General features: G+C 37.9%; 2 protein-coding genes across 13 annotated transcripts in view; one reads left to right on the top strand and one right to left on the bottom strand.

Moving 5' to 3' along the window:
• INVS (inversin) overlaps positions 1-24,543 on the bottom strand; it is a 156,281-nt gene extending 131,738 nt beyond the window's left edge. For 2 of the 9 annotated variants that reach the window (XM_072842100.1, XM_072842101.1), the window contains exons 1-3: positions 24,297-24,543; positions 21,115-21,244; positions 5,232-5,398 (exon numbers count right to left, since the gene is read on the bottom strand). In XM_072842100.1, the coding sequence (XP_072698201.1) occupies positions 5,232-5,398; positions 21,115-21,220 (273 nt within the window). In that variant the 5' untranslated portion in view covers positions 21,221-21,244; positions 24,297-24,543. Of the gene's footprint in view, positions 1-3,688; positions 3,827-5,231; positions 5,399-13,224; positions 13,473-13,642; positions 13,796-21,114; positions 21,245-23,125; positions 23,268-24,296 lie in introns of those variants that run through there. The other 7 variants (XM_072842092.1, XM_072842093.1, XM_072842097.1 and 4 more) reach the window with 7 other exon arrangements.
• Positions 24,544-24,633: 90 nt separating this feature from the next.
• The window catches only part of ERP44 (endoplasmic reticulum protein 44), a 93,173-nt gene continuing 90,528 nt past the window's right edge, over positions 24,634-27,278 (top strand). Inside the window, exon 1 of one of the 4 annotated variants that reach the window (XM_072842108.1) lies at positions 24,634-24,915. In XM_072842108.1, the coding sequence (XP_072698209.1) occupies positions 24,649-24,915 (267 nt within the window). In that variant the 5' untranslated portion in view covers positions 24,634-24,648. The other 3 variants (XM_072842110.1, XM_072842109.1, XM_072842111.1) reach the window with 3 other exon arrangements.

Below are 27,278 nucleotides of genomic sequence, written 5' to 3'. Positions count from 1 at the left end.
GTGTATAAGTGTGAGTGTGTATAAAATAAGGGGATCTAATATCCTAATATTGTCACCTAATATTAAGTTTTCCCAAAAACTTTCAGACATACTCTACTCTTCTTCTTTAATTTTTTTAAGTCATTAACATGGAAATAGCAGATCTTGAAAGCTAATATTAATTAAAAATTAATATTCAGTTTCCATAGATGAATGGATAACTCTATGGTGAATTAAAAAACAAACAAACACACAACATATTCACAGTCTGAAGCTTCTTTAGTTTCTGTATTTAACATGATATCATTTTTCAAAGTGGGTAGTCTTACTCTTCTTGAAGCCAAATTAATAACCTCCTGAAAGATTAAAAATGCATAACTATTAACATTTAGTAAGATTGCTCAGGCTTTTTTATCCTTATTAACAAATAAATGTATCTGTGGAAGTCAGAGAAATAGTGGATTCCCTGGAGGAAAACATTTCTAACAATTAGATATCGTTTGTGAGAAACCCAGAAAAGGTTTGATTGATTGGTTTCTTGGATTAAACTGAGGGTACATATGAAAAACAAATTAGGTACAGATGTTCAGTATATTGAGATTAATTTTATTCTTGTGGGTACCATTTTCTTAGCTGCTTGGACTAATGCCAATTTATTTCTAAAGTAGTGAATATGTGTCAAAATAACTAAGCCAATCAGCATGGTTCAATAAGTTTTTCCCATATATGTATTTTGAAACTGGATAAATGGTTCTAATAAACAAAATGTCAAGCATTTGTATTAATAATGACTTTCTATATAAGTAACCCAAAGTATATTCATTCATTCAACCAAGACATGTCAGACACTGTGTTAGATTCTAGGGGATTCAAAAACCAATAAAACAAGGTTCTTGCCTGGAGATCCAGTCTAGTGGGAAAGAGACAAGTAAGCAATAATTACAATACAAGTTAATAGGCCTCTAATGGAGACATGAACAAAATGCTATGGCAACAAGAGTTTTTCCTACTAATAAACCTAATGAAAGATAACATAATTAGTTCACTATCACAAAAAACCCCCAAAACATAATAAATGACTATTACATGACACGGCTGTTGATATTTTATAAAACACTTAGATATATAAGGGAGATAGGCCAGCTTTAATTATCACTTGATATCTTTATCCATGATCTTTGTAAGCAACTTAAGAGCATGAATCATATCTTTCATCTTTGTATTCCAAGGCCCTAGCACAGCACCTGTTACATAGTAACAGTATGAACATATGTTGAATGAATGCATTCATGCACATACATATGAATATTGATGATTACACAAATAGCACACTTCTGAGTTCACAGATAACTGAATTAAGTGAGATAGAAAATACTTGAAAAGAATATTTGATATGTGATATATTAGAGGTTCACTAAACAAAGACAAATGTAAATTTAATATGGATCAGTATGGACAGTACTTTTTTTTTTACAGCAAGTGTTTGTGATTCATTTTTTAATACTTCCTCTAGGTGCATCATCATGACTACATAGTAGACATTTGGCAACTACTTAATGAATGAACTGTTCTATCTCTACAATAGATCTCTCGGATTGAACTCCTTCTTTCTATTGGCCTAAAAAGTAATAGTTTTCTATGCATCTCCTCTTTCTTCCTCTTCCAAATGAACTTTAGTTGCCATATTCAACTCCCTAATGTACTTTAATGGTGCAACTGTCATTTTCAAATTTCCTTAGTAGCTCCCTCATATGTGGGATACTTTATTTAAAAAACATAATTAAAAACAAAACAAAATCAAACCACGGGAGGTACATAGTACAAAAGCCTGGCACTGCCATATAGCAAACACTAAAATGGCTAAAAATTAATGAGCTTGGTTGTCCTGGGAAAATTAGTTATTCATATGTTTTAAAATGAGAAAGGACCCCCATATAAAAATCCACTTGTTGTGTATTAAAGACTTACGTTAGAAAGAAAATATAGGAAAATTTTAAAACAATTTCTGCTTAGCTCTTTAGTCTCCCAGCTGTTGTTTACTGCTGGGTTTCTTTGAGCCTTACCCAGCAAAAGTACAGTTTAGGAATTTGCTAATGATTTGCAAGAATTTGTACCCAGATTTTTGGGTTCCTTCTCTGCAGTTCCCTTCTCCCAGGATTTTACCCTGCCACATTCCCGCCGCTGCTAATTCCAGACTCTACCTGTGGTTTTTCAGCCTACTAGAACCATCACTTCCTGCTAGGGTTGTATTCTTTTGCATTCCACTTTGGAAGATGCCTGAAGGATACAGCCAGATAAATGTGGTGCTCATTTCCGATGCTTCTCTTCTCCAAATGATTGTAATTTCTTAGATCCTGCTTGTGCTGACTGTTCTCAATGCCGTTAAACAATGTATATATATTTTGTTTAGTCTTTATAAATATTTTTGGCCAATGGGTTATTCTAAAATAAGGGGTCATGGTCAGAATTGTGCATAGTTCTAAAAGTCTCATGAATGCCCTTCCTTTCTTCTTTCCTTCCTTCCTTTCTTCTTCTTTCACATACATGTACATGTGAATCCAAGTGTAGGGAGTTAGAGGGGAGGAACAGAGGGAGAGAGAGACTCCTAAGTGGACTCCACAGGGTCCTGATGCAAGGCTCGATCCCACGACCTGGACTGAGATCACGACCTGAGCCAAAATCAAGAGTTGAATGCTTAACCGACTGAGCCATCCAGGTATCCCTAATTGCTCATTTTTCTGATTTCTTCTTTTATATCATCTTAAAAAAGATTTATTTACTTATTTGAGAGACAGAGAGTGCAAGCACCTGCACAAGCAGGAGAAAGACAGAGGGAGAGAATTCCAAGCAGGCTCCCTGCCTACCACAGAGCTCAAGCCCACAACCCTGAGATCACAATCGGAGCTGAAATGAAGAGTCAGAAGATGCTCAACTAACTGAGCTACCGTCTTCTTTTATATCTTTAAGCATTCAATCAATTATTGTTTTACATTGTTTCTAATGATGCCAGTATTGAAGGTTTCTTAGGGAATAAATTGGTTTATTGTTTCTGTAGACTCTCATTCCTGATAGATTACTTTCTCAAATGTTTGGTCTTTCACTGTGAGATCTTGTTTGGTCTTTGTAATATGGAGGAATCCTGGAAGTTTAGGGTGAAAATGTTTAAAGAAAATTTGTGTTTGTGTCTGCTCAGAGGCAGGGTGTGCTATAGATATGTCCCTAATCGGACATATCTCCAATTATTCTTTGAAAATTAGTTCTAGATTCTTCATAATCTTATTCCTGTCGGATCTCTACTATCCCTGGTTTTTAAAATAATGGTGTTCTTGAATAAAGCACAAAATTAAACACAGTACCTGGTTTTGAACTGGACAGAGTAGAGTACTAAAGATTTACTACAACCCTTATTCTGGAAATTATACTAGTGCTAGTGTAGCCTAAAGATACATTACTGCTTTGGGCAAATATGCAAAAACAAACCACAACACAGAGAAAGGGGGAAATGCATAATTATCAGATAGTTGAAAGACCATGAAACGTGTTATTTATGAAATCAGTTATATAAATTGCAACACGTAAATCACAGTTCTATTTATTCTTTAATGCTGTAGAAAATCACAATGTAAAAAAATAAAGGAGAAGCAAAAAGCAAAAGAAAACAATGCACTGCATCTTGTGAAGAGACTTATAAATCAACCCCTTTTCTCACCTTTTTGGTCACATTATACCTCTACAAGGATGACATACCGGAGGCTCATCAACTCAAATCCTCAGTTTTTTCACATGACCCACTTGATGTGAAGTTAGGTTCTTCTAGCCTACACATTTATGGAGTTGGGTTTTAAACCTAAATGAACCACAATGAAAAATCTAAAGTGTATCAAATTCATGATACTGGGGCTATTTCCAATCTGAAATGTTTACTTTTTTATGATAACAAGTTAAATGGAGTTACCCTTCCTGAGTGAATAATTTTAGCAGCTGACAAGCCTAGGTGAAAGGTTATAAATACCTAGGCGGTAGTTAAAACTGAAATTCAAAATGAGGGAGATTTTTAAAAAATTACTATAATGAAAAGCAAATTCAAGAGCAATAACTTTGGAAATAACCCGACAGACCTAACTGATCATAGCATGTAACCAGCATATTCAAAAGTATATCTTAATGTCAGTCTCTTTTTCTGTATTCAACTAATGAGAAAGATATTTTTCTAACCCCTCAATTAATCAGCTATATCTGGTTCACATTTTAAATGGGAAATAACTCTAATAGTTTCTGCAGGAACTAACTAATTTTTTTATTGCTTTTTATTCCAAAAATATATGTCTAAAATAATAAGAAGGAAAGTATCAGGCACTGGAAATATATATTTTATATAATCATTTTATAGAGGGAAAAATCATTTTCAGATAAATAAGTCCTTAAATAAATTCAGAAGCTTCCCATTTTAATTTTTTGATATATTAAATCCTAAAAATCTCAGCTTTTAACAATGCCTTTAAAAACCCCAAAATTGGACAGCCCTGGTGGCTCAGCGGTTTAGCGCCACCTTCAACCCAGGGCCTGATCCTGGAGTCCCGGGATCGAGTCCCACATAGGGCTCCCTGCATGGAGCCTGCTTCTCCCTCTGCCTGTGTCTCTGCCTCTCTAACTCTCATTAATAAATAAATTTTTAAAAATTATTTAAAAAAAACCTGAAATCCTTTTTACTGGCAATATAGTTTTAGATTTTTAAAAAGTTGGAATACATTTAGAAAATAAATTTCTTTTATGCTTCTTAATGCTCACGTTCTAAGAGAGACTGCAAGTTTTTGTTGTAAAAGTAATATTTGTCAGGGGAAAATTTTTAAACAGTAAAAAGTACCAAAATTCATACATACTACCAATTTTAAAATCTGACCCCTATTAACATCTCAGTGTGTTTCTTTTTGGCCTTTGCTTTTTTCCTATGCACATATTGATTTGTAATATAGTTCATCATATTGTATATACAACTTTGATTCCTTTTCCCTGACTTAACCTTAGATCATAAAATGAATTCGACTGCTCAAGAAACTTAGACAAATAAATGGATCCACTGATGATTATCTATGCTTTATTCTCTGCAGTTTATACTGTTTTTAAAGAAAACATATGAAACTAAGAGTCACATACTTGTGATTTCTTTATCAGCTGTCAACTGCATTGTTCCATTAATCAACTTATAAATATCTCACAAAAGGTTTACACTTCAGCGTAATTTAACTTCTCACCTTTTGAGCTGCAAGATGGAGGGCAGTTCTCTGGCTGTGGTCAGTTTTATTAACATCTGCTCCTGCCTTCAGGAGAGCATCTGCACAATCCAGTCTGTCCGCCAATACACAATACATAAGTGGTGTCCTCCCAAATTGATCTTCTTTGTCTTTAAGGGCAGAGTTTCCTATGAGTGTAAGAAACAGATAGTGATATTTGATAATTGCTGTTGTTATTGCTAATATAACTGGAAGCTATATTTATTAACTTGTCAAGCTCTGCTAAAAGCATGAAATATATGTCATTTTTACTTACCCTATGAGATAGATATTATCATCCCCATATTATAGGAAACCGAGACTTAGAGAAGTAAACTGTTTATATTACACTGAAAGTAGGTGAAGCTAAAATTCAAATTGATAATTGATTCTAAAAGCCATATTCTTAACTACTATATGTTTTGCTGAATTAATATTGTGAGATAAGGAGCTATTTATTTTCCTCCCTCACTCCTTTCTTTTGTGTAGACTATACACTAAGCATTGTGGTATTCTTTTTTAAGATTTTATTTATGTATTCATAAGAGACAGAGACAGAGAGAGAGAGAGGCAGAGACACAGGCAGAGGGAGAAGCAGGCTCCACGCAGGGAGCCCGATGTGGGACTCGATCCCAGGATCACGCCCTGGGCCAAAGGCAGGCACTAAACTGCTGAGCCACCTAGGGATCCCCCATTGTGGTATGTTTTTATGAGAGATACAAAAATGAATTATGACTGGTTTCTCATTTTTGATAATATGTAGTAAGTACACACTACCCTGATTCTCCTGCTAATTACAACTAAAAACCCAAGGCAAAATACATGAAAGGTGGAGAAAAGAAGGCAAACTGTCTAGGGACTATGGGACTCAGGGAAATACATGATGGTGAGTTCCCTGTCTGTCTGCCTGCCTTCCTTCCTCTTTCTTTCTTTGTCTCCTAAATACAGTCTGGGTGTTGAAGTAGCCCACAAAATGAAACATCAAAGGGCAGATACAAAATTCCCCAGAAAGCCTGCTCCCTCCAGTCAAAAGAGCTTATTCTTGGCTCTACTCAAAGCACATACAATGAAAGAAACTGCCCCCTTTTTTCTCCCCACTGGGCACTGCACCCTATAAACCATCATGTCCTAAATTAAGCAAAGGATAGCAATGAAGTAGTATCTTACCCCTTCCTAACTAGAGAAGCAGGGAGGATTATGGAGAAAAGGAGAATGCAATTCTTTAATTTGGTGCATGAAGTCAACAATTCTGAAAAGCCCATGTGTGAAACTAACCAGAATTAAAGTAAAAGAAGTTTTGAGAATTGAACTATGAGTAAAATATTGCCCAGGTTCTAAAACAGCTTGGGTAGCACATAAATAGGGAAGACCGAAGAGCCCTGCAAGAGCTATGAAAACTAACTTGACATTAGAACCATTGTCCATAAAACTGAAACAAAAAGTTCATTCCAAACCTAAACAGATTGTCAGTCTATTAAACAGAAGGTATAAATAGAATCCAGAATCTCATAACATAATTCACAAAATGTCAAAGACACAATCCAAAATTATTAGACAAACCAAGAACCAGAAAAACATTAACTTAAATAAAAAAAGCAATCCCAGGCACCAATACAGTGATGATACAGACATAAGAATTATCTGACAAGGATTTTAGAGCAACTATAATAAAAATGCCCCAAAAAGCAATTACAAATGCTCTTAGAATAAATGGAAAAATACAAAATCACAACAAAAAAAATAGAGTATAAAGATGAACCATATGAAAATTTCAGAATAATAAACATTTAATAAATAAATAAATAACCAAATAAAATAATTAAAGTAGGAACTTCACTGAATGCAGAGGACAGAGGAAAGAATCATGAATTTGATGATGGACTAATAAATACTATCTATTCTGAACAGTTAACAGAAAACATAGAAACGAAAAGAATCCACAGAATCTCAGGACTCTGTGGGACAATACCAAGGTACCTACTATTCATGTCATCAGAAAGAGGAAAAAGAATGAAGGACTAAAAACGTATTTGAGGGAATAATGGCTGGGAATGGTGCAAATCTGGTGAAATACACAGACCTAAAGATTTAAAAAGCTGAGCAAAACTCAAACAGAATAAGCTCCAAAAAATCCATGATATGCCAATCATAATAAAATTCCTGAAAGCTAAAGAAGAAGAAAAAAAATCATGACAGCAGCCAGAAAGAAACAATACATTATCAATAGGGGAAAAACAACTCAAGTAACAGTGTATTTCTCATGGGAAACTACAGGGTCCAGAAGGCAATGACATGACATTTTCAAGCTTTGGGGGTGATGGTGGGGATGAATTGTCAACCAAGAATTCTATACCAAGTGCTTGCCTAGGGCTGGGGAACAGGGGAACAGGGGAGGTATTAAAGGGGACATAAGTAAAGGGGATATAGGGTTTATCCAGGGGAGTTATTGTTCTAAAATTAATTGTGGTGGTGTTCCTACAACTCTGTGAATATACAAAACTGACTGAATTGTACTTTAAATTGGTGAATTGGATGATAAGGATGGATGGTGAATCTCAATAAAGCTGTTACAAATAGCCCCCCTAAATATAATTTAAAATAGAATACTAAAAACATTCATGAAATTCAGAGGAAGACAAGAAAGAGAAATAACAGGAATGAAAACAGAGGGAACAAATAGTAAACACATAACAAACTAGAAATCTTACATCTTAACATTAACAATTACATTAAAGGTACATGATAAAAACACACTGATAAAAAAAGAGATGGGTAAAAAAAGAAGATCCAACTATATACTATTTACAAGAAACTCACTTGAAATATAACAAGTTAAAAATAAAAGAATAAGCACAGATATGATATGTAAACACTAATGAAAAGAAAGCTGATTAACATCAGATATTAATATCTATATATAATAGACTTCAGAGCAAAGACAATTACCAGGGACAAACAGAAACATTATATAATAATAAAGGGATTAATTCATCAACAATCCTAAATGTGTATGTACTAAATCATGGAGCTTCAAAATACATGAGGCAAAAACTGATAGAATTGGATGGATGAAACATTTGAAAAATTTACAATTATAATTGGTAACTTCAATACTTCTCTCTCAATAATTGCTTGAACTGCTAAAATGAAAAGTCAGCAAGGATAGAAAAGAACAGAACACCACTATAAAGCAGCAGGATATAACTGAAATTTATTGATCACGTCACTTAACAGCCAGATATATAATCTTTTAAAACACTGATGGGACCATTCACCAAAATAGACCATACATTGGTCATAAAACAAACATTAACAGATTTAAAGACGTGAAGTTATACAAAGTATGTTCTCTGACAGTAATGTAGTTAAACTAGAAATCAATAACAGTAAGATAATGGGGAATCACTGAATATGTGGGAATTAAATATCACATACATAATCCATGAGTTAAAGAGAAAAATCTCAAGGGAAATTAAAAAATATAATTAAATGAATGAAAATAATAGTAGTGTTATAAGGTTCCTACTCCACACATGAGGGGGCTTGTAAGGAAATATAGAGCATTGAGTATTTGTACTATAATAGAACAAGAGCTTCAAATCAATGATCTATAATTGTACCTTAGGACACTAAAAAAATCCTGAATTTAATCCAAAACAAGCAGAGGAAGTACATAATAAAGATACGAGCAGAGATCGATGAAATTAAAATTAAAAAACACTAGAGAAAAATCAATGAAGTTAAAAGTTGGTTCTCAGAAAATATCAATGAAATTGATAAATCCCTGATCAGAGTGATCATTAAAAACAGAGCAGAGAGGGATGCCTGGGTGGTTCAGTGGTTGAGTGTCTGCTTTTGGTTCAGGGTGTGATCCTGGGGTCCTGGGATCAAATCCTGCATAAGGTTCCCAGTAGGGAGCCTGTATTACCCTCTGCCTATGTCTCTGCCTCTTTCTCTCTCTGGGTCTCTCATAAATAAATAAAAAATAAAATCTTAAAAAAAAAACCCAGAGCAGATGAAAATTTCCAATAACAGAAATGAAAGCATGGATAACACTATAGAACCTAAAGTAATGAAGTAAAAAACATGGGAATATTATAAATAATTTTATGCCCATAAATTCAAATTTAAATTAAATATCCAAAAGAAAGAAAGAAAGAGACAGAGAGAGAGAGAGAGAGAGAGGGAGGGAAATAGATGAATAGGATAGAATTGAGGGTACTGAAAGAGACCTATAAATGTATATGATCAATTGATTTTTGACAATAGTGCCAAAGCAAACCAATGGGTAGTCTTAAACAAATGGTGCTAAAAGAACTGGACATTTATAGACAAAAACACAAAATGAACAACCAGAAACTCTTGACCTATACTTTTCACCATATACAAAAATTATCTCAAAATCAATCATTATCTTAAATGTAACACGTCTATAACTATATAAAACTTTTAAAAGCAAACAAAAGTGACAATCTCCGTGACCTTCGGTTAGACAAGATTTCTTAGGATACCAAAGAACAATCCATTTTAAAAATCAATAAACTGGATTGCACCCACATTAAAAATTCTGTTTGAAAGACACTGTTAAGAAAATAAAAATACAAGCCACAAATTGGGAGAAAATATTTGTTAAACACATACATATCTGATATTCTTTTACCTAGAATAAATCAATAAAACTGATGGAATGGCAAACAGTGGAATGGCAACTGATGGAAGGCAACTGATGGAATGGGAAAAAATATTTGCAAAGGACATACCTGATAAAGAGTTAGTATCTAAAATACAGAAAGAAATTGGAAGACTCAACACCCTCAAAAAAGAATTCTTACAACTGAATAATAAAAAGATAATAAAATTAAAAGATGGGCAAAAATTTTGAATTAACATTTCACCAAAGAAGCATATAAAAAGATGCCCAACATTGTTAATACACAGGGAAAAGCACATTCAAACCATATGATGCCATTATATATCTATTAGAATGTCTAAAACAAAACCAAAATTGAAAGCAAACCTGACAATACCAAATGCTGGGAGGATATAGAACAACTAGAACTCTCAGACATTACTGGTAGTTACGCAAAATGGCACAGCCACTACAAAAAACTGTCACTTTCTTATTAAGTTAAATATGAAAATACTACATGGCCCAATAATCTCTTTCCTTAGGTGTTTACACAGAAGAAACAAAAGCATGAAAGCTTATATTCCATAAAAACTTGTATTTGGATGTTTGTGGAAGCCTCGTTCATTATTACTAAAAACTGGAAATAATCTCAATTGTCCTTGCAGAGAATGACAAAAGAACTGTAGTCATCCACACAATAGAATACTGCTCAGTAATAAAAAGGAATGAACTACTGATCTACCTAACAAGGAAAAATCTCAAGTGCATTTATGTTAAGTGAAAGAACTCTGTTTCAAAGGATACATACAGTATTCATTTACAGCACATTCTGGAAAAGGTAAAACTATAGGAAGAGAAAACAGACCCAGTGGTTAACTGGGGCGGGGGGGTGGGGGTGGGCAGCTGAGATGCAGGAGGGATTGGTTATAAAGGGATGCGGGGAGGGGCACCTGGGTGGCTTAGTGGTTGAGCGTCTGCCTTTGGCTCAGGTAGGGATCCCAGGGTCCTGGGATCAAGTCCTGCATCAAGCTCCCCGCAGGGAGCCTGCTTCTCCCTCTGCCTATGTGTCTGCCTCTCTCTCTGTCTCTCTCTCTCTCTTTCATTAATAAATAAATAAAATCTTAAAAAAGGGCCCTGGAAAATTTGGGGATATGGTGGAACTTGCCTATATCTTGATTGTGGTGGTTACGTGACTACATATTTGTTAAAATTAAATAACTGTACACTACTAATGGTTAAGTTTATTGTATTTATTGTATTATACCTCAATAAAGTTTACTTGAAAACAACAAAAGATACCTCCTGCCATGCACTTTATGTGACAAAAAATTTGCTACTTTCATCACAATGATCAGGTATTCTTTTTTTTTTTTTTTTTTTTTTTTTTTAGGATTGTATTCATTTATTCATGAAAGGCAGAGAGAGAGAGAGAGAGAGAGAGAGAGAGGCAGAGACATAGGCAGAGGGAGAAGCAGGCTCCATGAAGGGAGCCCAATATGGGACTTGGTCCCGGAACCCCAGAATCACACCCGGAACCAAAGGCAGACACTCAACCACTGAGCCACCCAGGCATCCCTGATCAGGTATTCTTATACAAGTTGAGGGTAACATATGAGTTGAAAATGAGGGAAGCCAGTTACTTTTAAGGTGCTTTGGCATAAACTCTGCTAATGCAGGAGGAAAACCGATCAAATGAAATATTTTTAGAGGGAAATATAAATGCTAGGGGAAGGAAAAGAAGGTGTTGCACTTCTGAGTTGTTTTGTGCCCGAAATTAAGCTGTGTTAATTCTAAATATTTCAATATATATTTAAATCTCAGATGTATTAGGACCCAGAAGTACTTTACAGTTTCTTAGATAACTTACTTTGCTAATCCTTATTCCCACGTATTCTGGTAATAAATCAAGAAAGGTCATTGCTCTGGAAATTTGAAGAGAGCCTTACAATTGTGTATAACTCCTGGAGGAGGCAGGTGTTCTTTTTCAGAGTCTCAGTTTTGAAGATGGAGGCAAGCTCTGCATATGATTCAATGTAACTGATAATAGCAGCTCCTGTGCACAAGTCTTGAGTGGTGCTGGCTATTGTTGCCTCCAACAAGGGCCTCTAATGCCTAACCTAGAAGGCTCCAGAGATTTGATCACTGCATTTATAGATAAGGAATCATTTAAACCCAAACTCACAAAACTAAAACTTATTAGAGGTAGAGCATGTTCCTTTTATCATTTGAACCCTTCTGGAGTCAAAAAGATACTTGTAGAGAATATGCAGTAATAAGGCCAGTCTCTAGTCTTTCAAGATGAAAGCGCACTCTCTACCGCCATTTTGTCTGCCAGTGTTTTGTTTTAAGAATTTTTAAAATTTATTCATTCATGACAGACAGAGAGACGCAGAAGGAGAAGGAGGCTCCAGGCAGGGAGCCCAATGTGGGACTCGATCCTGGGACTCCAGGATCACACCCTGGGCGGAAGGCAGGCACTAAACCGCTGAGCCACCCAGGGATCCCTTGTCTGCCAGTGTTAAGCAAAGACAGTAGTACCTAGGATCAGCATGATTGTGGTAATTCACGTTTAATTTCTCATTGGAAACTTCAGTGAGGGAGAAGATTTAGGAACTGTGGTCCCAAGTGCAAATGTTGCGGAATGGAGGCCTGGGATAATTCTAACTCATTAGGTTTCTTAGGGCCAAAGTGAAGTCAGCACCATGGGGTGAATAGTAACTCTACCTCCTAGGATATAGAACTTTAGCCAATTGTTACACTTTTCCCAAGTCCTCTGTAATGTACAGGGAAACCTCAAGCCTTCTCTTCAATCCCCGAAATACTTGTTTTCATGTGACCAGTAGTATACTTCCGGACAGAAAAGATTTCATTGGGCTATGTCCCCACCTCCAATGTGTTATGCTTGCCTACACAATAGAATTGGTGTATCTGACAAACCTGAAAGCACGTATCCCCTATTTATGATTAGAAAAGTGGCACTAGGCTTCATTTGAGTCCTGTTTTGAGTTTCTTTATGAGGATAGTGGCTTTATAACTAGTTTCTGAGTAGGGTCCTATTTTGAGTTGCTGTATGGCTAGTTTTTGAATAATGAGAGTCTTACCAGGTTCTGAGCTTCTTGGCTAACAAGAGAGTAACTGAGAGAGGCTTGTACCTTTATGCCTTTATCCATCTACCCTACCTCCTACCTTAGTTCCTTCAATTATAACATGCAGCCAGCCAGTACCTGTCCAGTTTGCACAATGGCTTATTTTGATGCTTGGGTGAAATGGTTTCCTGTTTGGAAGTGTCTGGTGGCTGCAACATGTTGTACAAATGTGGGGCTTGGGGTGTAATCTAATACTCACTGGATGGCAGTGCCTTGAATTTGAATTCCTGTCAGGAGCAGCTAATATAGAAAGCAGCTGGCTAGTGTGCTGGGTTGTTTTAATTATTCTGGCAACTGTGGAGATAGCTTCTAATCCATGACCAATTGGTGCTTGCTTCACAGTGGCTGGCATGCGGCATGCACTCAGCCTGAACACAGCTCAGAAAGCCGGGCTGGCATGATGACTAGAAAGCCACTGCTCCACGCATGCAGTTGTGTTAAGGCCAGCTGAAAAAGAAGAGTCTGCACGGTTAATGGACTGGTATGTGCAGAAAGCACAGCTCCAACTCGGCGGTCAGAAGGCACAACTGCCACTTCCAGGGATACTTGTGCCAGTCTACACAACAGCTACTGCACCACACTGTCCAACACAAGCAAATCTAGCATTCTTTACTAACCTCTTATTTGCTTGTTCTCAGTCAGATGTTACCTGTGTGTGGCATCAGAGATGCATTTCATCTGCTTTCATTCACTTCTTACATCATACCTTTTGTATTGTCACAGTCTTGGGAAGGCTTTTGTGGTCATTTAAAAATGATTTGTTTATTGTTCTAAACGCAACATGGGAACAACAGGAAGAACATAGGATTCAAAATCACATAAATTGGTTGGAGTCTCAGCTGTGTGGTTATTAGCTTTGCAACTGAATTTCTTAACTTCTGAATCTCCGTATCCTAACATATAAAATGAGAACTATAAAATAACAAGGGACTTATTACATTTTAAGGTCACTTGAGACTTTACAAAATATTTTTACATTTTATCTCATTATAGTTGTTGTGGCATCTTAAAATAGCATTCATACTCATTGCTATTTTTTTAAAAGATTTATTTATTTATTTTAGGGAGGCGGAGAGAGAGAGAGAGAGCATGCACAAGACAGAGCATGAATGGGGGGAGGGGCAGAAGGAGAGGAGAGAGAATCCACAAGCAGACTCCCAGACTGAACATGGAGCCCAACTCCGGGCTTGATCCCAGGACTCTGAGATCATGACATGAGCTGAAATCAAGAGCTGGCCACTTAATTGACTGAGTCACCTAGCTGCCCCTATATTCATCACTATTTTGAAATTATCATAGCTGTTAGATTTTCCATTAGACCTTGCTATTTACTGTGTTAATAAAATGATTGTAGGTATATTGCTATGTCATAATTTTAAATAGTTTGACATCCATATTTCAGTATAGCTGCTTTTCTTTGGATTTCTCTTATTATATTTAAGCTCTTAAAAATACATTTTTGAGAAGGGGTCCATAAGTTTTATTGGATTGCCAAAAAGACCTGTAGTACAAAAAAAAAAAAAAAAAAAGGTTAAGAAAAATCCAGCCTAGATAATCATTAAGTTCATCAGTCAAGGTTTAGACCTAATCAGTAGTTCTTCTCCTGTGTTTCTTTTTCTCTCTGTGTTCAGAGAAACATATGAATGTGCATGTGCATGGAAAAATCTCTATACATGGAGAATCCATAGTTAAGTAGTTAAAGGCATGAACTTGGGAATCAGACTTCCAGGCTTCAACCCAAGTTCTGCTACTTATTAGACAAGTTACTTAATCTTTCTATACCTTAGTTTCTTCACTTATGAAATGAAGATAATAAGAGAACCCAAAACTCTTTGTAGTGTTTTGCTGTTTTAATGAGTTAATGAATTGCAAAGCCCTTACACAGTGCCTAGCACATAACATAACTTTATGAAATACTGGCTAATTTTATTACTATTATTAGTAGGGATGTATACACATGTAGGTCTATAAACACATTATGTATGGGGTACCTGGTGGCTAAGTTGGTTAAGTGTTTGACTTTTGAGTTCAGCTCAGGTTGTGAGATTGAGCCCTGTGTTGGGCTCCATGCTCAGCACAGAGTCTCTCTCCTCCTCTGCTCTTCCCCTAGCTCAGGCTTTCTCTCTCTTTCAAATAAATACATCAATAAAAATCTTAAAAAAAAAAAAAAAGCCTACATATGTATATAAGCAAGCATGTATAAAACATTTAGTGACCCTAACATTTAAGGTCATTGTTGAGGTAAAGACAGACATAACCTGAAATAATGTCATTGCTCTACCTCTTATGAGACTCCTTGCCTTACCGAACTACTGTGTTGGCAGATGTCACAAACAAAGAGAGAAAATAACTCAAAGATTTACACTTGTTTAGAACATCGATAGGGGATCAAAAGTTGTGGAAGAATCAGAATGGAGCAGCCTTGTCACTTTACCACTGCAAACAACCCAAACACTATTAACAGTGATGATAGAATCAATCATTGCACACCATGCATATCTACAAATCATTCTGTTTAGTCTTCACAAAGAAAACAGTATTATTCTTCATTGCATTTAGTGATTTTCCATTTCAAGACACTTCTGAAACTATGTAAGACTCGTTCATTTCACTATAAGTCCAACCTGACAGTAGCAGTAATAAGGTCCTATTTATTGTCTACTATGTGTCAGATGTAATGCTAGATTTTTTTTTCAGATATACTTGGCACACATCATTATATTAGTTGCAGGCATACAACATAATAATTTGATAATTTGTATATATTGTGAAATTATCACCACGTAAGCCTAGGTAACATTTTTTACCACAGAGTTATGATTTTGTTTCTTGTGATGAGAATTTTTAGATCTACTCTCTTAGAAACTTTCAAATAAACGATACAGGATTATTAACTATAGTCATGCTTGATGTTTTACAGTCATCCCATTGAACTCTCACATAAGCAGAGTATTATAGTCTATAGTTTTCAGACAAGGAATTGAGCCTCAAAAAGATTAAGTGGCTTACCCAAAGTAATACTCCTAATACGTGACAAAGCCAGAACTTAAAACTTGGGTTTATCTGACTCTAAAACTCACATTCTTCCTATGATACCACATTGTATAGTATTAAAATGAATATACTAAATTCTATTATCAAATATAGCTGGCATTCATCCAAATTATTAGAGTTAAGAGAAAAAGCTACATATCTACAAATGATAACCATGGTATATAAAGATTTTACTATGTAAGTTTATGCTTTTATGACCCAGGACTGAGCCCTAAATCATCTGAATCGAGGATGTAATATTATGTTAAAACATTAATCTGTTGTATTAGGTTAAACACTAAAAATTGCTACTAAAATGATGTCTCATTCAGGGAAAGCCTCTTCAGTCCTCCTCCAGAACAATGGGCAGCATAGAAAGCGTTCGATTTAATTAGTTGTGTATGTAGAAAGAGATGCTCATCTGTTTCCATGGAGTCGAACACATCACTGACATACTTCTCCATGGAAACAGAGAAGGGAAAACAGAAAATGCTAAAGTGAATGAATTCAGTGAGCAGTTGGTGAGCAAAGATTCAGGAAAAAAAATAATTCATCTGTAGTACTATGTTACTAGTTTAGGAAAAAGAAATAGCATATATTTAGAGAGCATCAAAATGCACTACATGAAAGAATATATAAGATATGCTGAAATTTAAGATGACAACACTTATTATTTTGGTCAGGATATATAAATATTGAGAAATGCCAAGAGCACAGGTATGACTGTCTTTGCACAGACAACATAATAGCAGAATTCTGAAAAGATGAGCAGTATTACAGCTCAAAGTCGGTAATGAGACAAGATGATAAAACACAGAGGGAACACATTTATAAAATAAATTTATTGGCTCTATATTGGTTTCACATAATTTTGTTCTGCTTTGTTTTTAAGGATTTTGTTCTTTGGGGATTTAAAATTATAGGAATATCTCGTTTTATTACATAACATATTAGTTAATTTATATGATTGAGCCTATGTAACTTTTTAATTTATAACACCCCTGCACATTTTATTTCCTTTGAAGGTTATTTTTCATTAAAATAATAAAGAGTTCATTTTATAAGATATTTTTTTCTTGAGGTGTTCTGACTTTTAAAAAAATTTCCAATGGAATTTAGTGCTAACCTGCCTCTCAAGTCAATTTAATTTAATTTAATTTAATTCAATTCAACTTGTTTCACAATTAATCCTCAAGATGATTGTAGGCTTCTTGGGCTTCTTGGGAGGACAGGCACTTAAAAGAATGATTAAAGCATCTATTGACTCCCTCAACAAATTTATCTCATGTCCCTACTATGTGCTGGGTACTGTACTGGATTTTGCAGATTTGGTGATGAATTAAACAGATTCCGTCTATATTCACAGAGGCTACTAGCTTATAGGAGAGATAGAGAGATGGTAAAATAGTCATACATATAAATAAACAAGTTCAATGAAGAAACATTGCACAGTTCCAAGAGAGAACACAACAAACATTTCACTAAGGCTGGATGATGAGGGCAGGCCTCTTGGAAGAAGTGACCTAGAAGCTGAGGTCTGAAGGATGACAACAGTATTTTGGGCAAAAGCCGTGAGACTAAAAAGGGCATGGTGGTTTTGAGAAAATGAAAGAAAGCAAGTTTTTCTAGGAAGAGAGTGGATAAGGTGAAGTTGGAGATGGAAAGAGGTACAGGTGCACTTGTAAATTTTATTCCAGGTATAATGGGAAGCAATTAAAGAAGTTTGAGCAGGAAAATGACAAAACCCTATACAAAACTTTCAGTTCAGGTAAACATGGAACACAATAAAAAAAGTTCAAAAAAGGCAAAACTAGACTATAGCATTTAAGCTCTATACCTATGTGGTAAAACTACAATGCAATTATGACTATAAAAGAAAAGATAGAAAATGACTCCAATGGGAATGAAGAATACATTAAGGGAATTCTGGGGGAATAACGTTCTGTCTCTTGTCCTAGTGGTGGCTACATAGATATTTGCTTTATATTTATTTGTTAAACTTACATATAAGTTGTATGTACTTCTCCATACATATACTTCAAAACAAGCTTTTTTTTTTAAGATTAATTTATTTATTTTAGAGACAGCAAGGGCATGCAGGAGTGTGGTCTTGGTGGGTGGGTGGGTGGGGAGAGGCAAAGGGAGAGGGAGAGAGAATCTTAAGCAGACTCCCAGCTGAGCATGGAGCCTGTCCAGGGGCTTGATCTCATGAGCCTGAGATCATGAACTGAGCCGAAATTAAGAGTTGGACGCTTAATGGACTAGCCACCAAGATGCCCCTGGTTTTGTTTTCTTTTAATAAAAGAGGGGATTGAGGTAAGAAAGTGGGGGTGTAGATAGCACAAGAAGTTTGCTTTTGGTGACAGAAAGTGATAATTGCCCCAATATCCATTCTCTGATTTTTCTAAGAATTGAGCTGGGTGTGATGCCATCAAAGGAAAGACACTTTAGCCTCCTTTGTCCAAGGTGTGGCTCTATGTCAAGTGCAGTCCACCTCCTAAATGACAAGTGGCTTTTCTGAACTCTCCCTGCTCCTGCTGGCTGGGATATGGCTACCACAGAAGTATCTGCTTTTGTCCTACAGATGGAAGCAACGTGTTGACAACAGCAGAGCCAAGTCCTAGCAGCATCCCTGGATGATTCTGTGAAGCAGAGATTTCTACCCACCATAGGCTGCTCACTTATATTTGTACTATGATGAGAATAAAATCTACTTCTACCTTTCTTAAGTCACTGCTAGAGCAGTTCAGCCTGTAACTGATACAGTTAGGATGGAAGTTAAGAGATATGACAATATGTAGAGGGGGATGAAGAAACAGGGAAGGGATTTTTAAATAGTGGAGACAATAGGGGCACTTGAAGGGCTCAGTCAATGAAGCAACTGCCTTCAGTTCTGGTCATGATTCTGGAGTCCCAGGATGGAGTCCTGCATCAGGCTCCCTGCTCTGTGTGGAGTCTGCTTCTCCCTCTGCCCCTCCCCCTTCTCATGCTCTCTCTCTCTCTCTCTCTGTCTCTCTCATATAAATAAATAAAATCTTTAAAAAAGAAATGGAGACAATAGAGCATGTTTAAATGCTGATGGAAAGCAATAGAAGAAACGGTTGAAGGGGTAATCATCAGAAGTTTTTTTCTTTAGAAAAATGAGGGCAGGGTCCCTGAGAAATAGGAAAGGATGGAACACAGAGCATGTGTGGAAGACTTGTGACAGAAGGGGATATTTGCTCTGTTTTGGCAGAAAGAAAGAGAGAAGGTGGGTGCAGATGTAGGTTGATCTGCAGATATCATGCTGAAAGGTGAGGGAGATCCAACTTAAAATCTTAATTTTCTGTAGGGAACATGAAGCATTAGCTGAGAATGGAGGGAGTGAGGGAGGATTGGTGGTTAGAAGTTTCAGGAGCGTGAGAAGGTATGAAACACTCTTTATGGAGAAATATGGTGTAATGAATGGAAAGGGTTGAGTGCCTACTTGAAGTAGGTAACCACATTAGGGTGCTACCAATATTTGTGACCAGTTAAATTGCTCAAGAGTTGGCAGGGGTACATGGATTAGGTCCATCCACAGTTGGGATTGCAACAGCCAGGTGCAACAGAAGGTGAGGAGAAAAGATAATTTTTCTTTTTTAAAGATTTTTTAAAAAATTTATTTATTCATGAGATACACACAGAGAGAGACAGAGAGAGGCAGAGACACAGGCAGAGGGAGAAGCAGGCTCCATGCAGGGAACCTGATACGGGACTTGATCCTGGGTCTCCAGGATCATGCTCTGGGCTGAATTTTAACAGAAGACCATGGAATGATGGTTGAATGGTGGAGAAAGTAAAGACAGAAGGAGACCGATAGTTGAAACTGCAGGAGATAATGGATTGCAAGTCTCCATGACTTGAAAAACTATTTTTCTCATTAGTAGGTGAACTGGAAGTAAGAGAGTTTTAATTGAATGGTGTAATGTTTGAATGAGTGACTCAGAGATTACTGGAGGATATCCCATTCCAGGGAATAACTCTGAATGCAGGTAGCTGATTTGAAGCTGAGGTGTCAGGAAATAATGTCTCTAACAGAGAAGAGAAACCTTCACAGAGTAGGTAGTAAAAGAGTTTCGTCTTTAAAGATTAAGTAGGAGTGTAGCAGAGATGAGAATAAGGAGGTAGAAAACCTCCCCAGGAGAGGAGACATATAGAGAAAAGTAAGACAAAATTCATAACATTTTGGGGAATGAAAAGTCTAGTAGAGGTTAGGGTACATGGATAGAAGTTTTCAGAGAAACCAGAAATGTAGGAAAAAATGAATTCTGAAGGAACCAGTATGGAGATTCAATTACTGTGGACTTTATTTCAAAGCCTCAAGTTGTCAATCATGTCACTAGACACTAGTGTGTAAAAAGATTAAAAACAATATACATTTTTATTGCTTTTCTTTAAATAAATAAAGACTAATGACTTCTAAATAGGTAGACATGTGGTTTTTACAATACTTGAAAAATTCTTACCCATTTTTGTCCTTGACTACTCTCCTACTCACTGTGTTCTCTCCTTCTAGAACTTTTATATTGGGCCTCTCTCTCTATATATATATATATAATAGGGAGAAGGTTGGATCAATTCAAATCAATTGACTCAGTGATAGGGAGAACACTGAATCTATTTTAAATCATTACAACTTAAGTTATTTGTAAGCCTTAGTACTTTGGGTATATACTAAATATAAAAGATCATTTATCCACTATCTCATTCTAAATCTCTGTTACTAGAAAGATGAATAAATTCTCTTAGCACATTTAGAGTACATATCCAGATTCATTGTCGAACACACAGACATTTCTCAAGTATTTTTCACCTAATCTTAATCCATATTCTTAAATTTCAGGATTTTTTTATTTGTTTGTTTTAACTAAATTTCAGGATTTAATTACTTTCTTGTTAAGGTTCTGGAATGAAATATAAATAATGATACATCGCCATTAAAATGTGTGAGTACATTGCAATTAAAACTACAACTAACACACTCCCTCAGGACAGAATTATTTTTAAAGTTTCTGTATTTATGGGGACCACTTACCTATGATGAGCCTGTGAAGAGCACCTTTATCTCCATTAATAGCAGCAGCATGAACTTGGGATGCTAATGAGGAGCCAGAAAAGAACAAGTTCTCTGATCTGTTCATAGTCTTCTCAACAACTAGAGCACCCTGAAACAATGTTTAAACTATGAGTATATGCAGAAAACATTTCTAAAAGCTGTCTCATCAGTTCTAAGTGGGTATATTATAAATATGGCTGAATAGAAATATTTGATGAGGGGGGAGCCTCTGTGGTTCAGTCAGTTAAGTGTCTGCCTTGGCTTAGGTCATGATCCCAGAGTCCCGGGATTGAGCCCACATTGGGGCCTCCTTGCTCAGCAGGGAGTCTGTTTCTCCCTCTCCCTCTGCCCTTTCCCTCCCCTCTGCACATGCTCTCTCAAATAAATAAATAAATAAAATCTTAAAAAAAAAAGAATTATTTATTTGACTAGGATTCAAAAAGTCTGTTGTCTTGGTCCTACCTAGAATTTCCATAATATGGCAAATTAGATGACCCTTTGTACAAGCTGCTCATCTGTAAAATGAGAGGGTTGGATGCTTCTAAGACTCTTCTCAGGGGTTATCTAAGGGAAAAAAAGGAGGCTCAGTATTTAACCTTAAGCATAGGCCTCAAAAACCATAGTGACTTCTGATTTGATTCCACATAGTACTAAACATCAGAACTGTACTGGGAATCAAGATGATAAGCCACAAAATGGGCATGATGTGAACTTAATTATGAGGTCAAAATCAAGTAGATTTAAGTGCTAAATTAAAAGGTACTTGGTTCTATACATAAATAAAACTTAGTTCTTTCTCTCATGTTGCTGAATGGAAGAATTTTTATTTGTTCTTTCCTTATGCTCACCGAGGAAATATACCTAGCTTGAGATCTTGACCTTTGGATATTACTACATCATTAGGATCATTAAGAAAATTTTGTTCTGACTGGTAGTCGGATATGGTTTCATAGAACCTTCTAGAAATGCATCAGCTGCATGGAAAAATGGTGAGTTCTCCAGCATAACACTGTTGAAGCAGAGGCTGGATTATGTCAGAAAGGCAGCATGAAGAATATAAACATCAAATGGGAAGGAAAAAATGGTGGTTGCATCAATGATTTTAAACTTCCTTCCTAAAAGTAAGATGCTATATCAAAGTTTCTGAGTTGAATGCCTGCAAGGACCAGGAAGGTAAAAAGTGTAAGAAACAAATGGAGTCCTGGAGAGCATGGCACTCTGGGGCACACATGCATATCTAAAGGAAGCAGCTGCTAATCAGCCAGTTAACAGCTGCCAAAAGGTCAGACAAGCCCTCTTTGGATTTCACCAAAAAGTGTCACTCCAATCTCTGACTCCCGAGGATCTGGGAGCTTTGGAGGAGGAATTTATCACTACTGATGAGCTAGTACTTGCGTTGTCACTGACGAGGATTATAGGTTCAAATTTTGCCTTAAACTGAAAGTGTTTTCTTAATTTTGGTAAAGGTCAGTGCTTCATGTCTTTATTTTGCTGACAATTTGAGTTAACATGCTGGCAGAAAATATGGGCTTTGTGAGACACTCCTGTCATGTCAGAAAAACCACTGTCACAGGCAGGATTATGTTAAAGTGACTTGAAAGAAGCTACAAAATGGGTGGAGGTAGATACAGAGGAAAGGAGGAATTGCATGTGGGCCCTAGGCCTGATTCTGTTAATAATAAGCAGTGTGCCCTTAGGCTACCTCAGCTCTCGGATTTTCAGTAAAATATGAACGATGACAAAGGTAGACTATGTTGATTCATTCAATAAGTCGAGTGCTGTGTGCTAGACACTGTTCCAAATTCTAATACATGTCATTTCTAAGTGGCCAAAGTTTTAGGCATATCAGAATCACACACACACACACACACACACACACACACACACACACACCTCTTCATACCCTTTGAAAAATACACTAAAATTTGATCTCAGTTATATACATTTCACCTCACAATTGTTAGCACTTAGCACAGTAACAGGTACCTACATAGCCGGTATCAGTAAATGTTTGTCCAATGAAAAGTCACAGGGGAGTGCTAAGTCCAGAAGGTGAGCAGGATCAAAGTTTAATTTCTTGGACTAAAGACGTCATACTCATGAGCGTCTGCTCTTTAATTCCCCATTTCTGTCTAGGAGAGGAGAGAGAGAGAAAGAGAGACCTAAGTCTTGGCTCTGCCACCACCTAATTTTGTCACCCTGGGAAAAGTATTCTCTAGGGTCCTTTTTTAGCACAAAATACACACACACACACACACACACACACACTATGGCGCTGTTTTTTGTAAATGATTTTTATAGATGAAGAGCAAAACCACTTCATTAGTTATAAAGTGTCATAAAATGTACAGGTATCATTAATTATAAAACCAGCCAGTGTAATAGATGCTCTGATAATTATAACTGTACAAAACTAGTGGTGCTGCAGTCAGTCATATGCAAAGGGAAGAGTCATTCTGATTAGGACTAAAGGGCTGGTTTTTTTTTTTTTTTTTTTTGGAAGTTCTCAGAGATGGTGACATTTGAGATGGCATTCCAGATAGAGAAGGGGCTAAGGCCATTCCACCGCAGCAGGAAAGCTAGAGTACAGGCAAAAAAGTAGGGAGAACCTCAAGAAAGCAGAATGCAAAAAAAAAAAAAAAAAAAAAAAAGGAAAAAAAGAAAAAAGAAAGCAGAATGCCTCCCAGGTACTTAGTACGGATTGTGTGGCTAGTATCTGGGACACGTGGACCTGGCTCGGTGTTGGCAGATGAAGCTGGGGAGCTAACTAGGGCCAGATTAGGATCCTCCGTTGCTGGGCTAATGCATTTCGTTAACCATCCGGTCCGAGTGATCCATGCATTAGTAGCAATCACAGCCGCCACTGAGCTTTTCAGTTTAGAACGTGCTTTCTCATTTTCTCCCGTATCTGCTCCCTGCACGAGCCCACAGAGACAATTAGGGATAAGTCCTCGACTCATTCAACGGAGGCCCCGAGAGCTGGCTCCGGCTTTATAGTGCAGTAATTAGTGCAGAAAGAAGAGGCAGCAGGCGAGGAGGCCAGTGATGAAGGACCGGGAGGCCACACAGCCCAGGCCAGGAGGGCCCGGGAGTCTGAGGCGGGGGCCAAGGCAATGCAGAGCGATCGGAGCTTCCCCAGCCACAGGCCCCTTCCTACTCACCCTCGCCTCCTCCAGGACTCACGTCCCGGGGGCGGCTCCAGGAGGTACGACCCCCAGCGGGCCGCCCCTCCCGCCAGGACCGTACACTACATCCGGCCGGGAGAGACCCCAGCGAGCTGAAACTAGGAGAACCCCTCCGAAGGCCGCCCGAGGCGCTCGACCGCGCTGCCCTCTGGGAATTGTAGTTCCCAATCCTCTAAACGCAGAGGTTCGCCGCCCTCCGCCCTTTGTTTCCCACAGGACCCCGCGCGCGGAGGACTCGGTGGAGCGGGGCCGAGAGCCTGATGGGAAAGAAGTTCTAGATGCCCGATGACGTGCTCGGGGAGAGCGGTGCGCGACTACGTTTCCCAATATGCTCCGAGGTGGGCAGGACCCGGAAGTGAGGGTGTGCGAGGCCTCTCTGGAAGTTGTCCCGGGTGTTCGCTGCTGGAGCTCCGGGTCCAGAGGACGAGGTGCCGCTGCCGGGAGGGCCGTCCGCCGCCGCCGCCGGCTCCCGGAGCCCAGCCCTTTCCTAAACCCAGCCCAACCCTGCCCAGTCCCAGCCGCGAAGCCCGGCGTTACCATGAATCCTGCCGTCTTCCTATCCTTACCCGACCTCAGATGCTCCCTGCTGCTCCTGGTGAGTGAGTGAAGGAATGACAGACCCTTCGACGGACGCCGGGACGGCCTCGCGCCCTCGCCGAGCGGGAGCACAGCTGCCCCCACCCTTGCCCTCCTCTCTGGTGTCCGGTGGCGGGGAGTGCATCCTCCCGCGCTGCCTCCGCTCTCCGCATCGGTCCGTACGCCTCCCCGGCCCAGGGCGCCCGCGGCCTGAGAAGCCGCGGTTGGAGGTTGGGACCTGTAGGCTGGAGAACTGGCCGTGGGGGAAGGATACGCGGGAGGGTCACGGGCGAGGAGCTCTCCCTTCCCCCAGACCGACTAACGGAGGTGGTCTCCGGCTCCAGGGCTCCGGCGGTAGCTGGGATCGGAAGGGGCGGGAGAGAGAGCCTACTCCTCCCTCCCACCCCCTCCTTTTGGGAAGGCCGACAGGTGCTGGGGTCGTGTGAATCTCGCCCTGGAGCCCTGAAGCGGTGCCCGGGGTTGGCGGAGCCCTCTGTTGTGGCCTGATGCGATTGGCTGGGAACCCGGAACTGGAGGCAGGTTTGGAGTCCACCCGGGGAATACAGGTTTGGAGGGTGGAGACGGATTTTCCTGAAAACCTCACCTCACGGCCTGCCTCCGACTTTTGTCACACATCCCTCCCCCGCCCCCCTCCTCGAAATTTAAGCAGAACTCTTTTTTTTTTTTTTTTTTTCAGTGCTCCTAGTTTGAGAATGACCAGGGCTCCTGCATACATTTGCACTCATTCCTAAGCCCCCTCACCTGCTTGGCTCCATCCCCTCGTATAAAGGCCTGTTTCCCCAGGCCCCTCTTTCCCCCGAGTACATCTCCAACGTGCGATCTAAGTAATTCAGGCTGCAGGTCAAACTGACAAAAGTGAAGGAAGGACTCCCGTGTGGCAAAGTGACGTACTTTTAGTTGAGGTGTTCCGATAATGCAGTATCTGAAAATAACTTTAGTTGTAGTAGATTTTGAAAAGCCGGATTTAAGATGAACATTAAAGTCAAAAATCACTCTTTTTTTTTTGAACAATTTAAAAACCGTAATTAAGTGACTCACAGAAAGTTGCATAGCTACCTGGTTACCGGCAGAAGTGGGACTTGAAGCCCGTCTCTTGGCTTGCGGTGCTTATTATTCCACCACAGCATGTAAAATCTTTAATATTTTATATTTGAAATTGACTTAATTTCTTTCTCCCTACTCCCTCCCCACCCTGCTTTTTTTTTTTTTTTTTTCTCTTCTGTCCTCCTCTCCCTGTTTTTTTTTCTTTCTGATTTGCAAGTCCTATGAAAAAGCCATCTACAATATTTGGATCTTTTCAGAGAAAAAGCACTGTGAAAAACTAAAGGGGATATCAAAGTAGTTTTGAGAACTGAGAGTTGAATATAAACATGTGATATTAAATGATGAAGTGTCGTATTGCCATTTCTTATCCAGCAGTGAGTGACTTCTGTATAGAGGAAAATATTCTGTATAGAGCTCTTTTTGGTAGTTTCATTAATATGCTGTGCTTCTCTTTTCCTTCTAGAAGTACTAGGATAAAAGTCATTGTTATTAAAGACTACTCTCATTTTAAGGATAATAGATAGTAATCTTTTATCCATGAAATGATAAAATGGTCTGAGTTATGAGTTGTCTGCTAGAAATTACTTTTAGGTTACAAAAAACAAAAACAGAAAACCAACCAAAAAAAAAAAAAACCAAAGGACAAAAATCTTAAGACATTAGAAAAGTTGAAATACTGAATAGGAAAACTACATCAGGTGCACTTCCCTGAAATGGTATGTTTGGTTGTAGAACTAAGCTTAAGAAGGAAAAAGTATTTATTTCAAAATAACTCATACTTTTTATAGAAAACCTACAGATCCTTTTAAGTACAAATTTTTTCCCCTAATAATTCTAAAGTCTAGTGAACATTTTGTATATTTAAATAAAAGTAGAGGAATAGAAACTTTGAAGACATTTTAGAGAATACTTAGAAAGTTAATGGGCTGGAAAATAAAGCCCAAGAAAAGGTTTAATAAACCAGAAGTACAAGTCAAGCTAGATTCAGTTTGAACACAGTGTTTGCCAAAGCAGTTTTAATTATCATAGACTAGTTAGCAAATATTTATAAAACATCTGTTTAATCAGTATTTGAGGTATTGATCTAACTGGTAATTCTGTTCCTAGTGATGGAACGTGTTTAGTCAGCATCCCACCTGTCTAAAAATATTTCCTTTATCTTCCCCAGTGTAGTTTCTTTCTCCTCCCTCCAACTTCCCTTCTCAGACTTCAGGTTACTCCCTCCCATGTCCAGTCATTGAATATCCCAGTTTCCATTTAGCTGAGTTCATCATTTTCTCTCAAATGGCCTGCCCTAAAAAGCCGTATATTCTCTTA

Source organism: Canis lupus, chromosome 10 (genome assembly GCF_048164855.1).
Source record: "Canis lupus baileyi chromosome 10, mCanLup2.hap1, whole genome shotgun sequence".
Taxonomy (NCBI): domain Eukaryota; kingdom Metazoa; phylum Chordata; class Mammalia; order Carnivora; family Canidae; genus Canis; species Canis lupus.
Note: the sequence above shows the minus strand (reverse complement) of the source record. Positions and strands in the feature narration are given on the sequence as shown.